Consider the following 19,412-nt stretch of genomic DNA (forward strand, 5'->3'; position numbering starts at 1 on the left):
CCTCTTCCAATCCTGAACGCCACACCCAAATATATGACAAGCATACCTTAGATTACAAATGACAGGCCTAGGCAATGCCCTCAGCCCTGCACAACAATGCTTTCTTTGGGTCTATTTCATACTCAGTCAGCCTTCCCATACCCACCGCCATTCAAAAATCCCTCCTTTCCATCGAGCTGGAAGAAACCCCCTGAATTCCTCTTCTTCCCGCTCTTCATCCTTCCCCTTCCCCATATCAAAGTGCCAATGACAATACCAATCAACATCCCCAGCGATACCCACGGATGGCCCGTCGCAGCTCCACGCAGGCCGAAGAAAATGCGTTGAATGACACCTGTAGAAGATTTGGCGGATATTTTGGGAGGGCTGGCGACAACTTTGGGGAGGGTTTCGAGGATGGAGGTACGAGAGGGCATGATAGGCGCGCCGGATATGGTTGTGTCCCAATATCGTCGGTTCTGAGACAAGGTTGTTAGCACCAAAGTATTGAGGTAAGGTCAGGATTGTGGCTCACATCCTCGTCGTTGATGATCACCCTCTCCCCATCGTTGACATTGATACCATAAGTCGTCCTTATCCACCGTTCCCAGAAAACACCATCCACCCACGCAAAGCCGACTTGCTTCTTGTCGTCTTCTCTGATATCGATATGGATGCTTTTAGCTGACCGTAACGCTCGTTGGTCGTTTCGGTCTTCAGCCTCCTCAAGACGTAATTGCTTCGCATCCCGAAGCTCTTGGCGCTCTAGTTGGAAAGCATGTGTCTGCTTCTCCATCCAGTCCAGCGCCGCATTCTTGATTTCGCGCTTATCGAGCACGAACTCATCTGCCCGCTCACGAGATAATATACCGAGAACGACATACTTGCCACGCATAATCTCTCGAGAATTCGATGCGGTAAGCTCGGGCACGATAGGCAGCCACACCGATTGCATCCAGCCGAGCACTTGTCGAAAGTCTCGCATGTCTTTCGGTGCCAGCACGTTGTAATAACTAGGCCTTCCGTCTCTTGATACCAGCAACCGCGGCCACGTCGAAATCTTGAATCGATCGGCAAGCTCTTTGTTGTCCGTCTTGACAAGCTTTGCGTGCCCAATCAAACTCAAGGTCAATCGCTCCAAGGCTTCGAAATCCTCGACTGTCGTAGCGTGGTCGAAAAAGTACAAGAAAATGACCTCCTCGGTCTCTTCCATCTTCTTGAAAGCATCTGCATCCACGTCCGTGACTCCGCCACCAACATCCAAGGCTTTCTTTGCGTAGCTCACGAGATCTCCAAGACCTCGAAGCCCATCATACTCGACTCTTTCACCGCCCTTGAAGAAGTGAACCGTTGGGTAAGCTCTGACATGGACGTCTTTGCAAAGACGAACTTCGACATCACAGTTGACTTCTCCAACATTGAGCTTTCCTTGAAGTTCCTTGGCCATTTGCTGCCAGGTTGGTGCGAGGTCTTGGCAGTGATGACACCACGGCACGTAGAATTTAACGAACCAAGGATCCTGCGTGTTTGTGACCAGTTTTTGGAAGCTTTCTTGCGTCAAAGAGACAGAGTTGCCAAGAGGGTTTGGGGCAGCTGATGGCTTCTTGGGCTTTTTTGGAACCCCTGGAATCTTGCTCATAGCTTTAACGATCCCTGTCTCCGCAGCCGGTAGGGGTGAGTCCTCCACTACCTTATCCTTATATTTCTCCGCGGCTGCCTTTCCTGCTGCCGGGTCCTTGTCCTTCTCTGCAGGCTTCTCAGCTGGAGCGGCGGTATCGACGGACGTTGCTTCAGGCTCTGGGAGCTTCATGCCATCTTTCGGTCTCGAACCCGGGCGTGTGGATTCCAAGGTGTCCTCAATGAACGCACTGAGGCCGGCCATATCTTTTGTGCCCTCGAACTTCTTGACGAACTTGCCGTCTTTGTAGAGAGAGAATGTTGGGAAAGCACCGACTTTATGCTTCGTGCAGGCGTCGCCGTAAGCTACACAATCCAATGATCCAAAGTGAAAGTCGTAGTAGCGGGTAAAGGTATTCAGTGAATCAGACTCCGAAGGTTTCTTGCCGGCAGGGACCGGTTTGGAGGTATAGTAAAACTCGTAAAGCGTTTGCCACGTTGGTGCTATGGCTTTGCAATGGTGGCAGTAGGGCGAGTAGTGCTTCACAAACCAGTAGCCGTTCTTAATGTCTTCATCATATCCCTCCCCTGTCAGCTCCTTCATTGGCGGCACTTCCATGTCGTTGAACTTTGTCGCTGTACCCGATAGTGCTTCACTGTTGGTAGCTCCTGCTTTTGGCCCATCTTCAACTAGCTTTGCCTCTTCTATCTTCTCTTTTGGCAGATTTACCTCTGCTTGTGGCAGATCTAAAATTTTGGTTGTTGGATCTTCTGCCAGTGCCTTCGAGTCTTCCGACTGTGCCTTTGTCTCTGATAATGCATCTTCCACTGTATTGAGTTGATGTTGGGCGTCGATCACAGCAGGTTTGGCAAACACTGGAGATAGCAAGACGAGAGTAATCAAGGCCCTCGATATGAATGAGCGCATGATGAGGGGAGGCTTTTAGGAGCGGTAGGTCGCGAACAGGTTGTAGAGGTGGTATCGGGAACCTGCTGCAGTGAGAATCTGATGAGTGTCTGATGCTAGGAAGAAACGGTATCGCAGCGCTACTGAAAGAGCGACTTCCTCTCTCATGCGGGGGGCATCCAACTGTTCATCAGAACTTGAATACCGATGCTCAAGGATAGTCGCAATTGTAGATGTGTGAGGAGATTAGTTCGTGTGCTGGACAGGAGACAGGTCGGGGTCAAAGATATGCGAGAGTTGTGGACCCCTGTCCCGCCGCGTCTTGGCACGCGTAAGAGGCCTAGATACTCCTTCTTTGATCAACGTGCTACAGCACCCCTACGCGTACACTCTCACTCCTCACTCTCACGCATGTACTAAAGTCTTTGTTGTCGGGTAGGGGAGGATGGTACTTTTTGTGTACAGATTTACCGTATGCAGTAAGAATGCTTGAATAGGTGCAGAAAGGGCCTAAACGCAGAAATCAGCTAATCTTGAGTATGAAGACGAAGGCTGGTCTGTTTGTATCTAATAAGTATTTGATTGTCAGAACATGAAAAAACCTCTTTCCTGCATCTTGCTTTCCTCCTTTTACAACACATCCCCCACAACTCCGCTAGGCGATAGGACTTCCTGGCAGCTCGATCTTTCTGGAGATCTCATGCCGAAAGTCTTTAATGCTCGACGATATAACACACGACTCCTCGTTGTCCTACAACACATCTTAATGCTCCCTTTTCAAGCTTTGCTACGCATATTATCCCTTTCAAAACCTCTGTGGCGACTGATGCACAAGCCCTGCTGGTAGATATGGCGGTCAGCCAAAACGCAGTTCGATATAAGGTTAAGGCCTTTTCAGGAGAGAAGGCGCCCCCCACTCGGGGAATCAGGCATCGGAGGACAGCAATATTTTCGCGCAACACTACCTCACATCGAGGTTCACAGCTGAAAGCAGAAGAGTCATGCCAACAAAGATCTTGCACAATCGAAGATTGTTATCAGGCGCTGCTAAGGTATCGGTCTTCAAGAATAGACGACGACGGAACGGAGAGTCATCTAACAAAAATGGGTGGTGGTCATGCTGCAGCTACGCTGAAAGCCACTCTCGGCTACAATGACCAAGAAGTTGGTAAGACGCACGCAGCTAGTGACCTTGAGCACTTTTACTAACCTTCATAGGCGAGAAAAAAAGGCCAGATCATGGACTGGATCTATCAGGACAAAGGGTAGCTCATCTCTTCGCAGAAAAGGCTCAGCAAACCTCGCATGCGACCGACTTCGAAAAAGTTACAGGACTTCCTCGGCACACCTCCGGAGACATACGATCTCGAAGACCTCCCTAGACAAGTTCTTGAGAAACCTCGAACATTCTACGCTGCCGAAATTCTGGCATCTGGTGAGCCTTTGAACGGGTTGGCGGCTCCTTCCGGACCTGAAAACGCCCAGTCGGAGAAATATAGGAAGATCCTGTTAGGTCTCAAGCACGGGCTAAAATGGGTTGAACAGCTGGATCGGGAGGTGACCAATCTTGGACAGCAGTGATACACGGCCAGTTCATGACTCAATTCACCGTTCTTCGGCGAATTGAGACGGATGCGTGTATATGAGATCCGAGAATGCTATGACTTTGGTCAGAGAATCACATTTTGTTGGCCGTGACTTCACTTACTTCACTTACCATGCGGCCAACGACCAGCCAATGTCAAAGGCCTGGGGGAAGAGTAAGGCGTGTAGCTTAGATGCGACAAAGATGGCAGTATCACAAAATAGCCCTGCGGTGCTTTCAATCCATGGTGTTCGAGAATGACTCTACCGCGAGATGACATGTAGCTAAAGATCAAGAATACAACTTTACGAGAAATTTGGCACGGTTCTTGATTCTCTTCGCTGTCTTCGGACAACAATTTAGTCCAATTGAAAGGGATCCAAAAAATGCAAACAATTGTGACAAGCAACGATACTCTCCCAACTAATGGGACATCAACAAGGTTTCGCAAATCACTGGACAGACTACCCATCGAAGGTAAAGTCGCTGATCTATTAAGAAATGGGTGTTTATTTCAATTAATGTTTTGTTGTAATCTTTATCATTTTTGCCAGGCTCGCACGAGTGTAAAGCGGCGGTCACCCTAGGCCTGATAAAGGGTGAGATCGGGGTACATTTCGTATGTCTTGGCACTTTCTTCCGCCGTTCGGTGCCTTGGGTGTGGTGGGTGACATTATCGATTTCACGTCACCACCTCAGTTTCAATTTCGTCTACTCAATTGAGCGCTTGGGTGTGGTTTGGGTTGAATGGGATGATAAGACCAAACTAAACATGAGGAATACAATACGATTGCTTGCCTCCGTCAAGTCAGGCCGCTACCTCGAAGCTGGCAATCCGACAGGCCTTACAGGTCTCTTCACCCACCCGGCTCCACGATCCACCCTCCTCTACCTCTATGGCGCTACCCTCGACAAGCTCAAGGCTTTCCCAGACCACTCGGTCTACCGTCAATCCGTAGAAGCGTTGACGAGACACCGCATGCAGATCATCGAGTCCATCAAACCAGAAGGCTACGATGAATGGGCAAAGAAAGCCGCTGAAAAGATCGAGAAATTTCCTGAAGCCTTCCAGCCTGGGGCAAATTATAATTACAAATCCGCTGGTGGTCAACACTTTGTGACGGTGGAAGACAAGGGATCTGAGGATCAAGAATGGACATCATTGGAGGGCACACGGACTAGTGAGGAGAAGGCAGCGGAGGTCGCGTTGTTGAGAAAGGGACGCCGACAAGACTATTCGAAGGTTGTCAACTGGGAGCCCGAGCCGCCACTGGAGGCGTCACAGTACGTCAGACATCTCGACTTCTTGGATATGATCTGCCTTTCGTAATGTGCTGATGTGCTCGTCCACAGGATAAGCGAAGCGGAAAACCAGATCGGAGGAGGACTGATTGAGGAGGTTATACAGGTGGCAGAGGGAGAGCTGAAGCTGGTGGACACCATGGCCGAGTCCAAGGTGTACGTATCCCGTCTCATGGCATTTCAATCGTAGATGATTGCTGACATCCAACATAGATGGGAGGATATCGAAGAGAAGCCGCCGCAAGGTCAATGGGATTATTTTGCTAGAGATCAACACACTTCGGGCACTCAGGAGCCCCCAAATAAGTAGACACCTACTCAACCAAGGATTCCGCAGACATTCATGAACCCCAGACCAACGCTAATCAATGCGACTCTAAGTTGAAGCTGATTTTCCAACAGAGTGGCTCCTTCGTTTGCCGTTCTTATTCCTGTTTCCACCTCGGTACCTGCTAAATTGAAAAATCTTACTCCATACGAGCATAAGGAGTCTGCGACAAAAGGGCATGTCATCCACAGATTTCACCCAGCATGAATGCCATCAAATCCTTCTCCGTCCTGCCTATCTTTCCTCATTCGTATCCTTGAAGAAGATATCCGATGCGGTAAGTTTGGATCAGATAGAGAACCGCCATATGACTTTAGACGCGGACGAAAGCAAACCCCCGGCTTTCTGTAGCCCGACGACCATGGTTGACTGTCGGACATGGAGATCGATCAGTCAAGTATCCTCTCAGACATAGCGATTGAGATTGTTGGGTGAGGCTTTGCCCGACGACCATGGTTGACTGTCGGACATGGAGATCGATCAGTCAAGTATCCTCTCAGACATAGCGATTGAGATTGTTGGGTGAGGCTTTGCTATCTGTTTCCGTGGATCTTTTTTATCGTAGTCAGAGGTTCGAATTCGTACGCTTTTCCGCTGAAGCCCATTCTCACCGCAATGCGCCATCGCCTCGACTTATTGACCAGGGTGAGCGTGGAGGTGAACGCGTCTTTCTGCTCATGGAGCTCGATCTAGATACCACCGCAACTCACGAGGAGCATTCTAGCAACCAGAATCAATGATCCATAGCATATCTCAAATTGGTATCATCCATCCTGAACCACCAGCTCTCAGAGCCAGCGGGGCTCTAACCATACAATTACCATATATATCAACTCAGCATCCGATCCTGAATTGAAAGTCCCAATCAGAGCCTCAAAGTCATCTCCGAGCCTAGGCTCTCAATCGCCATTTGGGACATATCTTGTGCTACCATCTCAAAGACGCCCCTCCCGCACTCCTTCTGCACCGTCAACACCACTTTCAACTCCCGCCCTTTCCGACACCCTTCAACAGCACCAACATGGTTTTCGGCCACACCGACGAAGGATCGGCCGGCCAGTCGACCAAAGACAACAAACCCGTATCCGCCACCGGACCGATGCTGCAAGGATCCAAATACTGGATGCCCACCCAATACGCATACCCGAAAGAGACCAAAGCCGTCATAATCCGCTGCGACAGCGAAGCCTACCCCTCCGAAGGCCGCCGCGTCTACCAAACCACCACCATCTCCTCCTTCGAGACCCAATTCCACCTCAACGACGAGCCCCTCGACATACCCACCCTGGTCGGCCTCCCGCTCTGGATGCGCCAACACCCCTGGACCGGCGCCCGCGGGGACGAGCTCAAGCCCAGCCGCGAGAGCGAGATCGAGAACCCGCTCGCCCGCCCGCTCTGCCGGAACGGACGGCCCGAATCCTCACGGTTCGGCGCGCCGCCCTCGCTGAAAGGCGACAAGCTGGTCGCGCGCCTGGACGGCAAAGACCTGCTGGTGCAGCATCTGGTCTGTCTCGGCGCGTTCTGCAACTTGGTCGTGGCACGGTTTTCGAAGACGGAGGTTGGGAGGGGAACGGGAGAGGGCAGGGTGAGGAGATCGGGGAGGAGTGCGACGGGGGAGGCGGAGGAGTGCGCGAGGGAGAGGGGGATGCGGTTTCGGGGTATGGCGAACAGGGAGAGTTTTCGGTCGTATTGGGTGTGGTGGCGTCGGCAGAAGTTCGACCAGTCGGGGTTGGAGGAATGGTTGAGGATGAGAGGTCCTTATGAGATGTGAGGGGTATGAGATGTTGTTTTAGAAATGTAGATCGGCCTCGACGGTCGTACATAGCGAGACACTCATCTTATTATGCCATTGGAGGATCAGGTCTCGGAGGAAGAGGAGAGATGTCTGTATCGAAGCCAGGTTGCTGAGTTCGCACAACTCACGCTGTCCATTATAAGCGGTTACTCTGCCAAGCTCTCGGCCACCACAATGTTGTAGTATTACAAGTATTCATAAACCATTCAACCCGAGAAAAAACCCTCCTTATTAGGACCTACAAGCAAACGATCCGGCCGAGTCCAGTCAAGCGACGATTCGACATGCAAACAGACCCGGTCCGTGCGCACGAGATGAAGTGTCTATCTATCACCACCAAAAGCCCCGAATGCCAACGTCTCTGGCCGAACACGGGTCTACGCAAAGTGCCTCATGAAGGGGGCCTTATCTATTATACCTACTCTAGCTCTCATCCTCGTCGAGAAACCTCCGCCGAAGCACAGCTTTTGAGTGCAATTCCTCTCGATCGCTAACCATGCGATGAAGACCGAATGGTGCTCGGATGCGGGAGAAGTGCAATTGAATCTCCACCTCGCGTTCCTGTTCGCGGTCTCGTGGTCGTTTTTTGATGACTCGGCCGTTGAGATGGCTTCCTGGGTCGCGGCTTGTGGCCTAGCACCAGGTACTCGTGCGGGTAGGCCTTGCTTCACTTTACAATGGATTGCTTCTGGCTTTCTGTAAGTGTTTGGCGAGGTTTATATTGTGATTTGAGAGTTGCTATCGTATGGAGACAGTTATGTATGTAAATCAATGATACATGTGGTGTAGGGGACGATGGGGATTTTCTACCCTACGAATATAGGTAAATACGGTGTGTGCACCAAATTTCCAGACCCACGTATTTTTGGCCAACTCGCTAAGATTAAGGCAGCTAATGCCTCGAATCTCGAGTCATTCGATCCCAATAAACCCACCTCCTCTACCATAAAGACTCTCGACAACCACCTCCCTCAACAATGCTGCCAGATCACCCTCTGGTCCTCCACGGCGGCTGCAACTGTCGCGCCATCCGTTACAAAGTCCAAGTGCCCGCCCGCCCCGAACGTCCCCTGAACCCCTTCTCCGACGGCCAAGTCCCCTTCCCCATGGTCGCCACCGACCACTGCAACGACTGCCGTCGAGCCACGGGCTCCATCCTGCCGACCTGGATCTGCGTGCCCACGAGCATGATGTCGTGTCAGCTGCAGCCCGTCTCCCCCACCGACCACGAAGCAGCCGTCCCCCCCGACTCGTCCCCATGGATCCCGGCCGTCGAACTCTTCAAGCCCGGCCCGAACGAGGACTCCTACCACCTGAAATTCTACCAGTCGTCGTCGGCCATCACGCGGACGTTTTGCGGGCGCTGTGGCACCAACCTGACCTATTTCATCGGCCACGGCATGGGTGAGGGATTTCCCGAGATCTTCGATGTGGTTTTGGGGACGCTCGATCGGGAGGATCTGGAGCAGGAGTGGATGGCGCCGGACCGGCACTGTTGGTGGAGCTGCGGGATCAAATGGGTGCAGGAGCTGTCGAACGGGGGGAAGGTTTTGCCGGTGCATCCGAGCTTCAAGGTCAATGAACTTGTGGGGTAGGGTTAGGGCAGGGTTCAATGTTGGAATTCGGCACCTGAGCCCTATTGTGCTTGGCATGTACTACAAGTAGCACGCAAACTCCATAGAAAAACAACAGGCCGTCATCAATTCCAATATTCAGGGGGTCCAATGGTCCGAACCCATATTGATTTGAGCAGCCAATAAGATTAGTCTGTAAGACTGAGTAAGAATGACGAAGCGTGATCATGGAAATCACACCGGATCATTGGGCGCCTTGGCCCTTGAGTGTCATTCGTGCGGGAGAAGAAAGTGATGCCGTTCTCTTTTAGCTTGCGACTTTTAGCGTGGTTCAAGCGGCCAGGAGAGGCTTTAAGCTTAAGGTACCTTAAGGAATGGTCGGCGTTCGAAAGCCTAATCGAAAAGAGTTTGTGAAGCCGATGTCAGAGCCGACGTCAGGCCTAAACTTCGCGCATCATTCTCCGACGAACATCATATGTACCATCATACACAAGTAGCATTGCACGCAACGACATCAAAGTGTGACTTTGCAAGCTGCGACTGGCAGGCAGTGAACTTTAGCTGATTTCTACTTCTTGCGTGCCGGCAGCAACCACCGCAGTCATTGGTCCACCCAACCAGATGCAGTGTGATTGCTCTTTGAGCACGCGCCACCTGTCTCGGAGAATCCCCTCTTAGGGACACGTCAAAGCGCATGGACTTGAGTCCAAACGTCAAGATGATCCATCGGTATCTCCACGGAGCCGAATAGAATTCACACGCGCAAATCTACGGTAGGCCATCGCTGATCTCACTAACGGGAAGCCGGTTGACGATGGACAGATATGGTCCGTTGTGCATTGGCAAGTGCCACGGTAGCGTAAGTGCTTGACGTCCTACTGCACGATTCAGACCACCCATCATCAAGAATCCCAACGAATCAGGTTGTGTGAAGCGGGGATGGAAGATAAGGATTGTAGCTTGTCTTTCGCTTGTACCTTTCATTGCCTGTCCTACACTGCTGGCACCCGCTCCGTTGTAGGGTCAGCATTCTGTCTTACAGTCTCGTAATTTCTAAACTGTCCTTGATATCGCAAGAATAGGTCATATACAGGTTTATTTTGTTTCAATCTGGCCATGAAGACGAGCTCCGAAGATTACCATCTATTGAGTGATGATGAGCTTCTTGAGGATGAACCAACCTTTCCTCTTCATCGCCGTACCTTGCAAGGTCGGCCCCGATACGTCGTACCGCTCATCCTCACATTGATCGGTTCTCTATGTTTGAACGTCTTTTTTGGTACTCGGAATCTGCAAATTCCTGATTTTACACACCTGAGCAACAGTGGCAGGAGTTATTTCGGTATTGATCACGGTATATTTATACCAACGAGAGAGATTCACTAACATAGATGTCAGCTGGGCTTTCCCGTGATGTTCCAACCACTTTCGAGCGCGGGGGTGTTTATTTTGACGAGAACGAGACGATCAGCAACGCAGCATGGGATGCGATTGAATACTATCACGGCACTGTAGCCCTCGACCACGATTATGCAGCGTCGAAGGGTCTACCGCGATCGCAGAACTTTCCATGGGACGACACCAAAGGCATCTACTTCCTGAACGGGTTCCACGATCTCCACTGCGTGGTCAGTACACCCTCAGCCCCTAGCCTTGATCAATTTCATGGTTACCAAATCTCCCGATCAGTCCTAATCTTCCCTATCTGCAGAAGCGCATTCGACGAACGATGCTGCAGCTCCGTGATGGCGTCCCCCTCACCTCCCCGGTCTCCCACTCCCTCCATTGCCTCAACTCGCTGCGCCAAGACATCCTCTGCGCCGCCGACGACACCCCTCTCTACACCAGTTACGACCACCCCGGCGCCGTCGGTTTCGACCAACCGCGGCAATGCCGAAGCTGGGAAGCGCTCGAGGATTGGGCCAATGAGCGCACGGCGTGCTGGCGCGATATAAATTCTGGTCAGCATATCGATACGCTGTTTAGGTACCGGTACTGTCCCGAAGGGTCACCGTATAATGAACACATCCAGGCTATCTTTGGGGAGTTTGAGAAGGGGGAGAATGCAAGTGCTTTTACCTGAGAAGATGGCAAAGGTGGAGTCTAAGGGCTGGCCTGTTTTTTTCAGGACGAGAGAGTTGTCGACTTGAGTAGAGTTCTTGCAACAACTTCTTTCTCAAAGACGTTCCATCGAGAAAGTTACATCTTAGGACGATGCACTCTTGAGTAAAGAAGCAGAGCAGCAACACCTGTTGCAATTGACTAGCAACGGCACGGTGATGGTGAATCCGCATACGACTGCTGTCGCTATTCCGTGACGTATCCAACACGATAAAACAAGACCTGATCACATCATCATTGACGAAAAACCCAAACGCATCTACCTACTCCCACAGCACCACCAAAGCACCCTCTACACCAACCTCTCCTCCCATAACCCCCCCAGCCATACATACCACCAACTCCTCCTCTCACCACCCCCTCCCATCTACCTACACCACCAATCTCCCCATCCACCCGCCAATCCCCGGCAACGAAGCCCCATCCATCCACCCCCCGATCCAGCCTTTTCCAAAACCAGACCTCAACCCCGAACGCCCCCCCCCCCCTGCCAGCCTAAAACAGATCCGCCGATTTCGATAGATCGCCCGCCTGCAAGCCACGCACGCTAAGCCGCCGGTGCGATAACTGGTAGCATCGATCCAATACTGTAGCGCCCGCCCACATTTTACCGCTGCTACGTAGATATGTACTCTACTGACCGACCTCACCCTCGGTACATACCGTACTCAACAGGCGCGATGACGCAACCAGATAAGGCGAGCGAGGCGGTAGCGGAATGTCGAGTCCGGCCTAGGCATGCACGTACGTATGTATGTGTACCAGCGAATCAGGTCCAACGCCCAGCACACGCGCCCGATCGATCGAGAAAGACAGACCATCGATCCTGTTTTTGCATATGTAATCGTGCTGCCATCCCCGCCTTTTCTTCCGACGACAAAATAAGTCATATAAAACAACCCGTCCTCCACAGCGCCTGGTCTGGACTCAGCTTGTTCGTTGAATCGTCCACCGTACAAACACCCATACACACAAACACCCATACATACATACATACACCCATACACAATCCCCACAATCCCCCCACAATCCACCCATCACCACCCATCAGCATCCACAACCTCCCCACCATGCATCCCCACCCAATAACCCATCTCCTCTACGCCCTCCTCGCCATGACCACCGCCCTCGCCGCCCCCACACCCGCCCCCGGTGCGTAACCCCACCCCCTCTTTACGCTCCACATCTCCACATCTCCATATCCATCCATCGAGTAACCCAATCCAACTAACACCCCCCCCTCACACAGACGCCCACGCCCACGCCATCGCAGAAGTAAGCATTCCCCCCCCTCCCCTTCCCCTTCCCCTTCCCCTCTCCCATCCCCTCCTCCTATCCCCCTTCCCCTCCCCCTCCTCCTCCCCTCTCCCTCCCCTCTCCCCCTCTCCCCTCCCCTCCCCTCTCCCCCCCCCCCCCCTCCCTTCCCCCTCTCAATACAAGCAACACAGCCCGCGTCCACAACCGCGTCCACAGCCACGTCCACAGCTGAAAAAACCCCTCGTGCGCAGTTCGATTACGGCGCCCACGCGCCCGTGGCGAGGGACGGGTACGCGGTCCCGGCGCCGCCGGCGGACAGTATCACGTGAGTGTGGTGCCGTGCCGGGCGGGGAAGGGGGAGGGGGGGGGGGGGAGGGAGGGAGGGAGGGAGGGGGGGGGGGAGGGAGGGGAGGGAAGGGGGGGGGGAGGGGGAGGGGGGTGGAGGGAGGGAGGGATGGAGGGAGGGAGGGAGAGAGATGTTTGGAGGGAGAGAGGGGGTTGGAGGGAGAGGTTTGAGGGGTTTGGGTTGGTGTTTTTGGGTGAAGGATGGAAGGTGCGAGGAGGATGGAGGAAGTTGTTGTGATTGGGCTGAGGATTTGATTCAGCTTTACACGCTCTTAATGAAAGGAAAGGAATGGGATGGAAAGGAAAGGAAAGGAAAGGAAAGGAAAGGAAAGGAACGGAAAGGGACGGAAAGGATGGGATGGGGATATGTGGTGACCATTTTTATATTTGGAGGATATATCTTACATAGTGAATGAAAGAATGAATCTGTGCATGTTGAAGGAAGGAATGAATGGATGCATGTTGAAGGAAAGAATAAATGGAAATGGAAACGAATGCATCGACCGCATTTCGCTCGTCCCGCACAGGATCGGGTGGATACACTCTCCCCGGACTCTACAATGGATAATCCCAACCCATACACATACATAACTTCCACAAACCACAACAGCTGAGCAAAACAGCACAGAAACCACAGCGGTGAACGATGACAATCATCATACAAAAGCCGCAACCCCACGCACCCACCCAACCCCTCACCGAATCTCCCTCAATACGTGACCAAAAGCCTCGACCGCAACCTTACGCGCTCCCCGAACCTCATCAGCAAAAGCGGCACGGGGAGGAAAACGAGCGCGACTACCGCCAGCACCGACGTGCCCCAGCCGACGCCGAGCCGGTCGTACAGGCTTGGGGCGACCAAGGGGAAAGCGGCGCCGGCGACGCAGCGGAGGCAGATGGTGGCGGCGACGGCGGAGGCGGAGTGGAGGCCGAAGGCGTCGACGAGGTAGCTGAAGGCCGGGAGGACGGTGGCGGCGACGCCGAAGCCGAGCGTGGCCGTCGCGACGACGGGGGCGGTCCAGGGGGCGCGGGCCTGCACCGTCCAGCCGTACCAGAGCAGGGCGGCGGGGATGACGAGGCCGCCGGCGATCATGGGGGGTAGGCGCTGTTCGGGCGTCATGGCGCCGCGGGTTTGCGCGCGGGAGACGTAGCGGTCGAGGGTCGCTTGGCAGAGGAGCAGGCCTGCGGTGAGGCCGATGCCTGTGGGGTCCGTCAGCCGGGGGGTTGGGGGAGTTGGAGGGGAAGAGGATGGATGGATGGATGGATGTACCTAATCCTAGGAAGGTGAGACTGGCCGAGCCGGTCGAGAAGCCGTATCTCTGCTCGAAGACTTCGGTCATTGTGGTCAACAGCACGTACGTGTAGGCATAGACAAGGGCGACGTAGAGCCCTAAGAGGAAGATGACTGGGGATAGAAAAAGCATCCGCGCCGGCCGCATGACGGAGACGGTCAAAAAGCCCATAATTGTGTGCGTAACGTGGTGGACGGATCTGTAAGAATCGTCACCTGTTACTTTCCTCAGTCGAGCAGCTTTCCTCTCCAAAATCCGCACCTTGTAGGTCTCACGGAAGAAGGCGAGGAACCCGATCTCGGTGACGCCGGCGAATATAGCTGCCAACCAGAACAACCAGCGCCAACCGATCGCTTGGGATACGTAGCCTCCGATTACAGGGCCCAGGACTGGCCCGATCAGTGGAGCTATACCCTCAATAGCCATGGCATTGCCTCGTCTCTCGGTCACGAAAAGGTCTCCAACAATGCAGGGGTTGAGAACGATGGCCCCCACGGTGATGCCGTTCAGAAATCGAAATGCAATAAACATGTGCATGTTAGTACTGACGGCCCCAGCGATTGAGAAGATGCAGAAAAGGATGTTGACGGCATTGTATACCGGTGCTCTGCCATAGATTTCAGATAAGGGCGCGATGAACAGGGGTCCGAATGCTTCGCCGAGCTCCCAGATGGACACGAGGAGTGTCTGATAGAGTTGATTGTTGGAAGAGAATTCCCGCAATATTAGTGGGGCCGCGGGTGCGCACATGAGAGTTGCAAGGTTCCTGACTTTGGTGAGTTGGGGACAATATGACGGATGGCAATGATGGCGCCTACGTGACCAGGGTCATTGCGGATATCAGGCCCACAAGGCACCATTTGCGCGTATTTGACCAATTGAGAGGGTTCTCTGGATCATCGGGGCCGTCAAAGTCGACGACATGTCTATCGACTCGGTCTTGAGTCGCGCTTTCCGCTTCCAAGGATCTAAATCCAGAATCCTTTTCAAACTTTGCAGGATCCGACGCGATCTCAGGTGCTTCAGTTGCGTAGCTTTCCATCTTGATGGACCCGTCGAATTTGCCAGCACCTCAACACGGATGCAATTGCATGTTAATCAGCTTTTTCATGTCGGAACCATCTGTGTTGTGTGTGTTGCAAACAGAAGATTACAAAAGGTGCAAAGACTGGGTAAATCAATGAGTGTCATGATCTAGAAGATGTTGCAGACAAGCTTAAGGGTAAAGGAGAAATGAAAATGTAGGAAAAGTGTCTGCGATGTATACAGCAAATGCAACTTGAACGATGGCATTTGAGAGCAGACGAGCGATCGAATAGGCGGATTAAGCAAAGAGTGGATCCGTGTGACTGGATGATGATGCGCGAAACAAGACGCATTGGCCAGTCAAAGGCCATTCGTGCGGTAATATAGCCACGTACTTGCTTCCATCGAGGCAGAAAGGTACACTTCTGTTCTGCTAGGAGCCGCACACATCGCACAGTCCTGCATTTTTCTTTTTCATTGAGCGTCTGGAAGGGTCAGTGCTTCGATGGACACTTGTAATGTTTTCGGGTGGCAGCATTAGGAGGCACACGGCATAAGAATGACCGGGCTCCATCATGCTCGAAGGATTTCATGACGCAGGAAACATTGTCAAATAGGCAGTCGAAAGCTTCAGGGGAGCTGGTAGTGCAGAGTGCGTAAGCGAATGTCGTTCACTGTCCTCAGTACCGGATGATCTGTCAAGCAGGGGGCTGGTGGAAGGACTGAGCACCTTCCCTCTTGGGAGTCACTCCGTACAAGCTACTTTATTATCCGAGTTATTATCCTAGCTTTCCTACATGTAGCTACCTTATCACCTTATCCCTTGGCCGCTGTTCAAGGACGACCTAAGATAGGCGTTGCACATTTAGTTGGTATCTAGCAACTAGCTTCCCCCACCATCAAGATTAGGTAGCTAGCTAGCTTACACTAACAATGCGAGCCAGCCGATGACGCCTTTGGTGATGAGAATTGATGATAGATCTAATATTTTGTATGATAAAGTATGGGGCAGCTGGAAGGTCAAAGCAGTCAACCCTTAATACCAATGGATGGAACATGCAGGGTAGGATGGTTGTTCCGGGCCACAGATTGTACAGCCACAACGATAAAGTACCTTAGCTTCGGATTCTGTTAACGCCGCGCCGTCGCGGACACTAAAAGGATGAAGTTCGGCACCGGTTTAAGGCATTGGCGCGGTCCGACGACCTTACAACTCAGCCGTTGGTGCAGCGCGCCGGTGTGCTAGAAATGAAAGCTACTGGATGATGGCGTGCCCTTGCAAATGAACAGCAGTCCCATTCGACTGACTTGATTTGTTCTTCTTGATTCCTTATCACGCCTATGACGCAGATGCGGGTACTCATAGTCCGGTTCACTCAATGAGTGGCCTGCGTGTATAGAGCCTTAGTGTCACCTTGATATGTACCTTCGTGTATAGCTCCGTCTAGGGACTGGGTCCCTTCGAATCCCCCACACCACCACCCGTTCCCCGTCTTGCGATGACTAAATGATCCGACTGTTGATTCCCTGGTTCCTGAGGCTGGGACGTGACGCAAGCCGCTTCCTAGCTATCTCATCCGACAACCTACGGGTACGAGTATTCTATCGACCCCTGGTTGATGTAACCATGTGTTTGCGGCACAGGGCAGACCCTCGCGACCCCGTGGGACCTCATCTCCCGCATCAAAAGGACTGGGGAACGCTTCCTTTTTGCTCTATCATGTCGCTGTTTTTTATTTTGTAGTCGCCAATTGCTGTCTTCCCTTGATTCGATCCGCGCAACATCAAGTCCGGGCTTCTGTTGGGCATTGTTTGTCCCTCAGAATTCATTTATCGGCTTGCAGCTTTCTCAAATCCCAGGATGGCCGCTCAGAACGGGAAAGATCAGGTCTACACATTCTCTAATGCCACCCCAGGCGAAGTTTGGGCGATAGGCACCGCGCTGCCAGCGGCGTGCGGCATTGTTGTCGCTCTACGCTTCACAACTCGAAACTTGCAAAAGGCTCGAATCGGAATCGACGATTGGCTCATTCTAGGTGGTCTTGTACGTTCAAGACTTTGTTTCGTGCCGTCACTTTCGTCTGACAACACCATCATCTTTAGATTACCTTTGTTGGGATAGGGATATGTTTCATTATAGGTAGGCGGTCCTGTTCAATGGATCGAGAGCGCGCAATAATTTCAGGATTCAGGAGCGGCTACGCACGCCTTTGGCTATCCGACTCCTCCGTTTCCAGCAGATCTCACGACGCCAGATGAGATACTCAATTACGTTCTTCCGATCTCATCACTAGTGGGGAAGGTGCGCAGAAGAGAGATCATCATATGGACGAGTGGCTGAGATACTTGCAGCTTGAATTCGCCATCCAACTCCTGACGATGGTTTGCTATGGCTTCGTGAAGCTCAGCATTATCGCATTCTATCGTCGAATCTTTGTCGTGAACAAGCGCACCACTTTTGACGTAATAACAAGAGTCACCGGCGTAGTGATCTTCTTGTGGGTAATCACCTTCATACTTATCATCATCTTTCCCTGCGGATACCACATCTCAGACAATTGGGGTTCCGCCGCAAGTCAAGAGGCGCATTGTTTAGTCATAGGCTATACCAGCTTGGAAGGACTTGCGGCCTCAGACTTTATCCTCGACGTGGTCATCCTCGCTCTTCCAATTCCGATGGTAGGTTTGGCCCCGTCCTGTCCGAATCCATAATTTGACAAGCCATTAGATATGGAGCCTCCGCATGACACCCGTGAAGAAGATTGCCGTTACAGGAATCATGATGCTGGGTGCTGCGTCAGTTACGACCACGGAAGTTGAGGTTACACGACGCTGATTTGATATAGATCGCTTGCCGCATCCATCGCACGACTTGTCCTCTACCTCCAGACGCAGAAGGCGGCGATTGAAGAGATTCCTGTAGACTTTGACGGTCAGCGTATCCGAAACACTGCTCGATAAGCCCTCAGCTAACCTCGCGTAACAGAAAGCATAACCTTAATCATGTACTGGAGCACGATAGAGTCCGGTCTCGCCCTCATTGCAGCCTGCCTTCCTACTCTCAGCTATCTCTTCAACGGCATCTCTGTGCAATCGGCCGTAAACAGCGTGCGCAGTGCGTTCTCTCTGGGTTCCGTGCGCTCCACCCGGAAATCAGAACCGAGCCGCGCGGAGGTGACCAACCCATATATCGACATCGAAGCCAACAACTCCTCGTCATCTTACGCGAAGATGTACACGCGGCCGGAGACGGCAGACACAAGCACGAACTACCCGATGCAACCCATTGTAGACTACGAAGATAAGACGATGCACGAACAACCAACAAGCACGGTACGGAATGGCTTGGAGGCATGACTACACAAGGAGTTAAGGTATCAAGGCATAGGAAAATTAAGGACTGACTTGGAGGCACGATCGTAAAGGTATTCGGGCAACCTGGCATGAGAAAATGATCGATCGAAGATGTATATTGTATATCTGGTAACTACCTCCTGTAGACCGCCAATGTAAATGAAGAGTAGTATATAAGGGCGGAACCAAACCGTACGTCACCTCCTCGCGTCTTGGATAATGGCAGGATCACTCATTTACCAAACCCACCTGCTCATTTTGTAGACGCGAAAATGAGCAGCACCCAACATGTACAACTTCATTGGAAAGCTTGCTTGCAATGAATAGGTGACCACTTTCGACCCCTGGCGGAGCTATGACTCCGACTCAGAGACGAAAAGAAGATTCCCGCAGAGTAGAGTGAGAGACTCCCCGTAGGTAACGCAGCACCGCGACGCCAATGACCACCGCAGCGTAGGGAAAGAAAACGCAAACAGAATCGGAATCAAGATGAAATCCGAAATCAGTCACTCATCTACTCCCATCCATCCATCCATCCATCGCATCGCATCGCCACTACACACCGCCCCCCTCAACGACCAAGCCTCCACGACAGTACAGCCAGAGATCACGCCAATGCCCTCATCATCTCATGCATATTAAAGTACCCAATCCAATCCAACCAATTCAACACCAGCCCAGTCCCCAATCTCCCACCTACCCACGAGCACAAGATCAACCACCCTACCCTACCCTACCCATATCGAAATGGTCGACCGGAAACCCCACCTCTCTCCCTCCAAACCTCCACTCCACTCCCTCCAAACCTCCACTCCACCACCTACCAACCCGGCTCATCTCCATCTCCAACCCACCTCATCTCCATCTCCTCCACGCCCAAACTCCGCCCCCTCATCACCCACCTCAACACCCTCACGCCAATTCCGCACC

General features: G+C 52.4%; 8 protein-coding genes across 8 annotated transcripts; 6 read left to right on the plus strand and 2 right to left on the minus strand.

Annotated features, from left to right (window-relative positions):
• Positions 1-122: 122 nt before the first annotated feature.
• On the minus strand, positions 123-2,524 carry HO133_009950 (uncharacterized protein; the record flags this gene model as incomplete). Its single annotated transcript, XM_037300806.1, has 2 exons — positions 123-458; positions 515-2,524. 2 exons carry the CDS (start codon positions 2,522-2,524, stop codon positions 123-125), a joined length of 2,346 nt encoding a protein of 781 aa, XP_037153623.1.
• Positions 2,525-3,607: 1,083 nt separating this feature from the next.
• HO133_009951 (uncharacterized protein) lies at positions 3,608-4,084 on the plus strand (the record flags this gene model as incomplete). Its single annotated transcript, XM_037300807.1, has 3 exons — positions 3,608-3,671; positions 3,722-3,768; positions 3,836-4,084. The coding sequence occupies 3 exons, from the start codon at positions 3,608-3,610 to the stop codon at positions 4,082-4,084; spliced, it is 360 nt and encodes a 119-aa protein (XP_037153624.1).
• Positions 4,085-4,860: 776 nt separating this feature from the next.
• HO133_009952 (uncharacterized protein) lies at positions 4,861-5,700 on the plus strand (the record flags this gene model as incomplete). The annotated part of the gene is made up of 3 exons (XM_037300808.1): positions 4,861-5,372; positions 5,442-5,546; positions 5,604-5,700. 3 exons carry the CDS (start codon positions 4,861-4,863, stop codon positions 5,698-5,700), a joined length of 714 nt encoding a protein of 237 aa, XP_037153625.1.
• Positions 5,701-6,739: 1,039 nt separating this feature from the next.
• On the plus strand, positions 6,740-7,489 carry HO133_009953 (uncharacterized protein; the record flags this gene model as incomplete). Its single annotated transcript, XM_037300809.1, has 1 exon — positions 6,740-7,489. One exon carries the CDS (start codon positions 6,740-6,742, stop codon positions 7,487-7,489), a length of 750 nt encoding a protein of 249 aa, XP_037153626.1.
• Positions 7,490-8,490: 1,001 nt separating this feature from the next.
• On the plus strand, positions 8,491-9,108 carry HO133_009954 (uncharacterized protein; the record flags this gene model as incomplete). Its single annotated transcript, XM_037300810.1, has 1 exon — positions 8,491-9,108. The coding sequence occupies one exon, from the start codon at positions 8,491-8,493 to the stop codon at positions 9,106-9,108; it is 618 nt and encodes a 205-aa protein (XP_037153627.1).
• A 1,370-nt stretch (positions 9,109-10,478) lies between these two features.
• On the plus strand, positions 10,479-11,170 carry HO133_009955 (uncharacterized protein; the record flags this gene model as incomplete). Its single annotated transcript, XM_037300811.1, has 2 exons — positions 10,479-10,715; positions 10,799-11,170. The coding sequence occupies 2 exons, from the start codon at positions 10,479-10,481 to the stop codon at positions 11,168-11,170; spliced, it is 609 nt and encodes a 202-aa protein (XP_037153628.1).
• Positions 11,171-13,519: 2,349 nt separating this feature from the next.
• HO133_009956 (uncharacterized protein) lies at positions 13,520-15,144 on the minus strand (the record flags this gene model as incomplete). Its single annotated transcript, XM_037300812.1, has 3 exons — positions 13,520-14,010; positions 14,081-14,868; positions 14,921-15,144. 3 exons carry the CDS (start codon positions 15,142-15,144, stop codon positions 13,520-13,522), a joined length of 1,503 nt encoding a protein of 500 aa, XP_037153629.1.
• A 1,845-nt stretch (positions 15,145-16,989) lies between these two features.
• On the plus strand, positions 16,990-18,485 carry HO133_009957 (uncharacterized protein; the record flags this gene model as incomplete). Its single annotated transcript, XM_037300813.1, has 7 exons — positions 16,990-17,172; positions 17,232-17,268; positions 17,321-17,430; positions 17,481-17,807; positions 17,857-17,924; positions 17,975-18,060; positions 18,115-18,485. The coding sequence occupies 7 exons, from the start codon at positions 16,990-16,992 to the stop codon at positions 18,483-18,485; spliced, it is 1,182 nt and encodes a 393-aa protein (XP_037153630.1).
• Positions 18,486-19,412: the final 927 nt, after the last annotated feature.

Source organism: Letharia lupina (assembly GCF_014066315.1).
Source record: "Letharia lupina isolate WasteWater1 chromosome Unknown contig_8, whole genome shotgun sequence".
Lineage (NCBI taxonomy): Eukaryota > Fungi > Ascomycota > Lecanoromycetes > Lecanorales > Parmeliaceae > Letharia > Letharia lupina.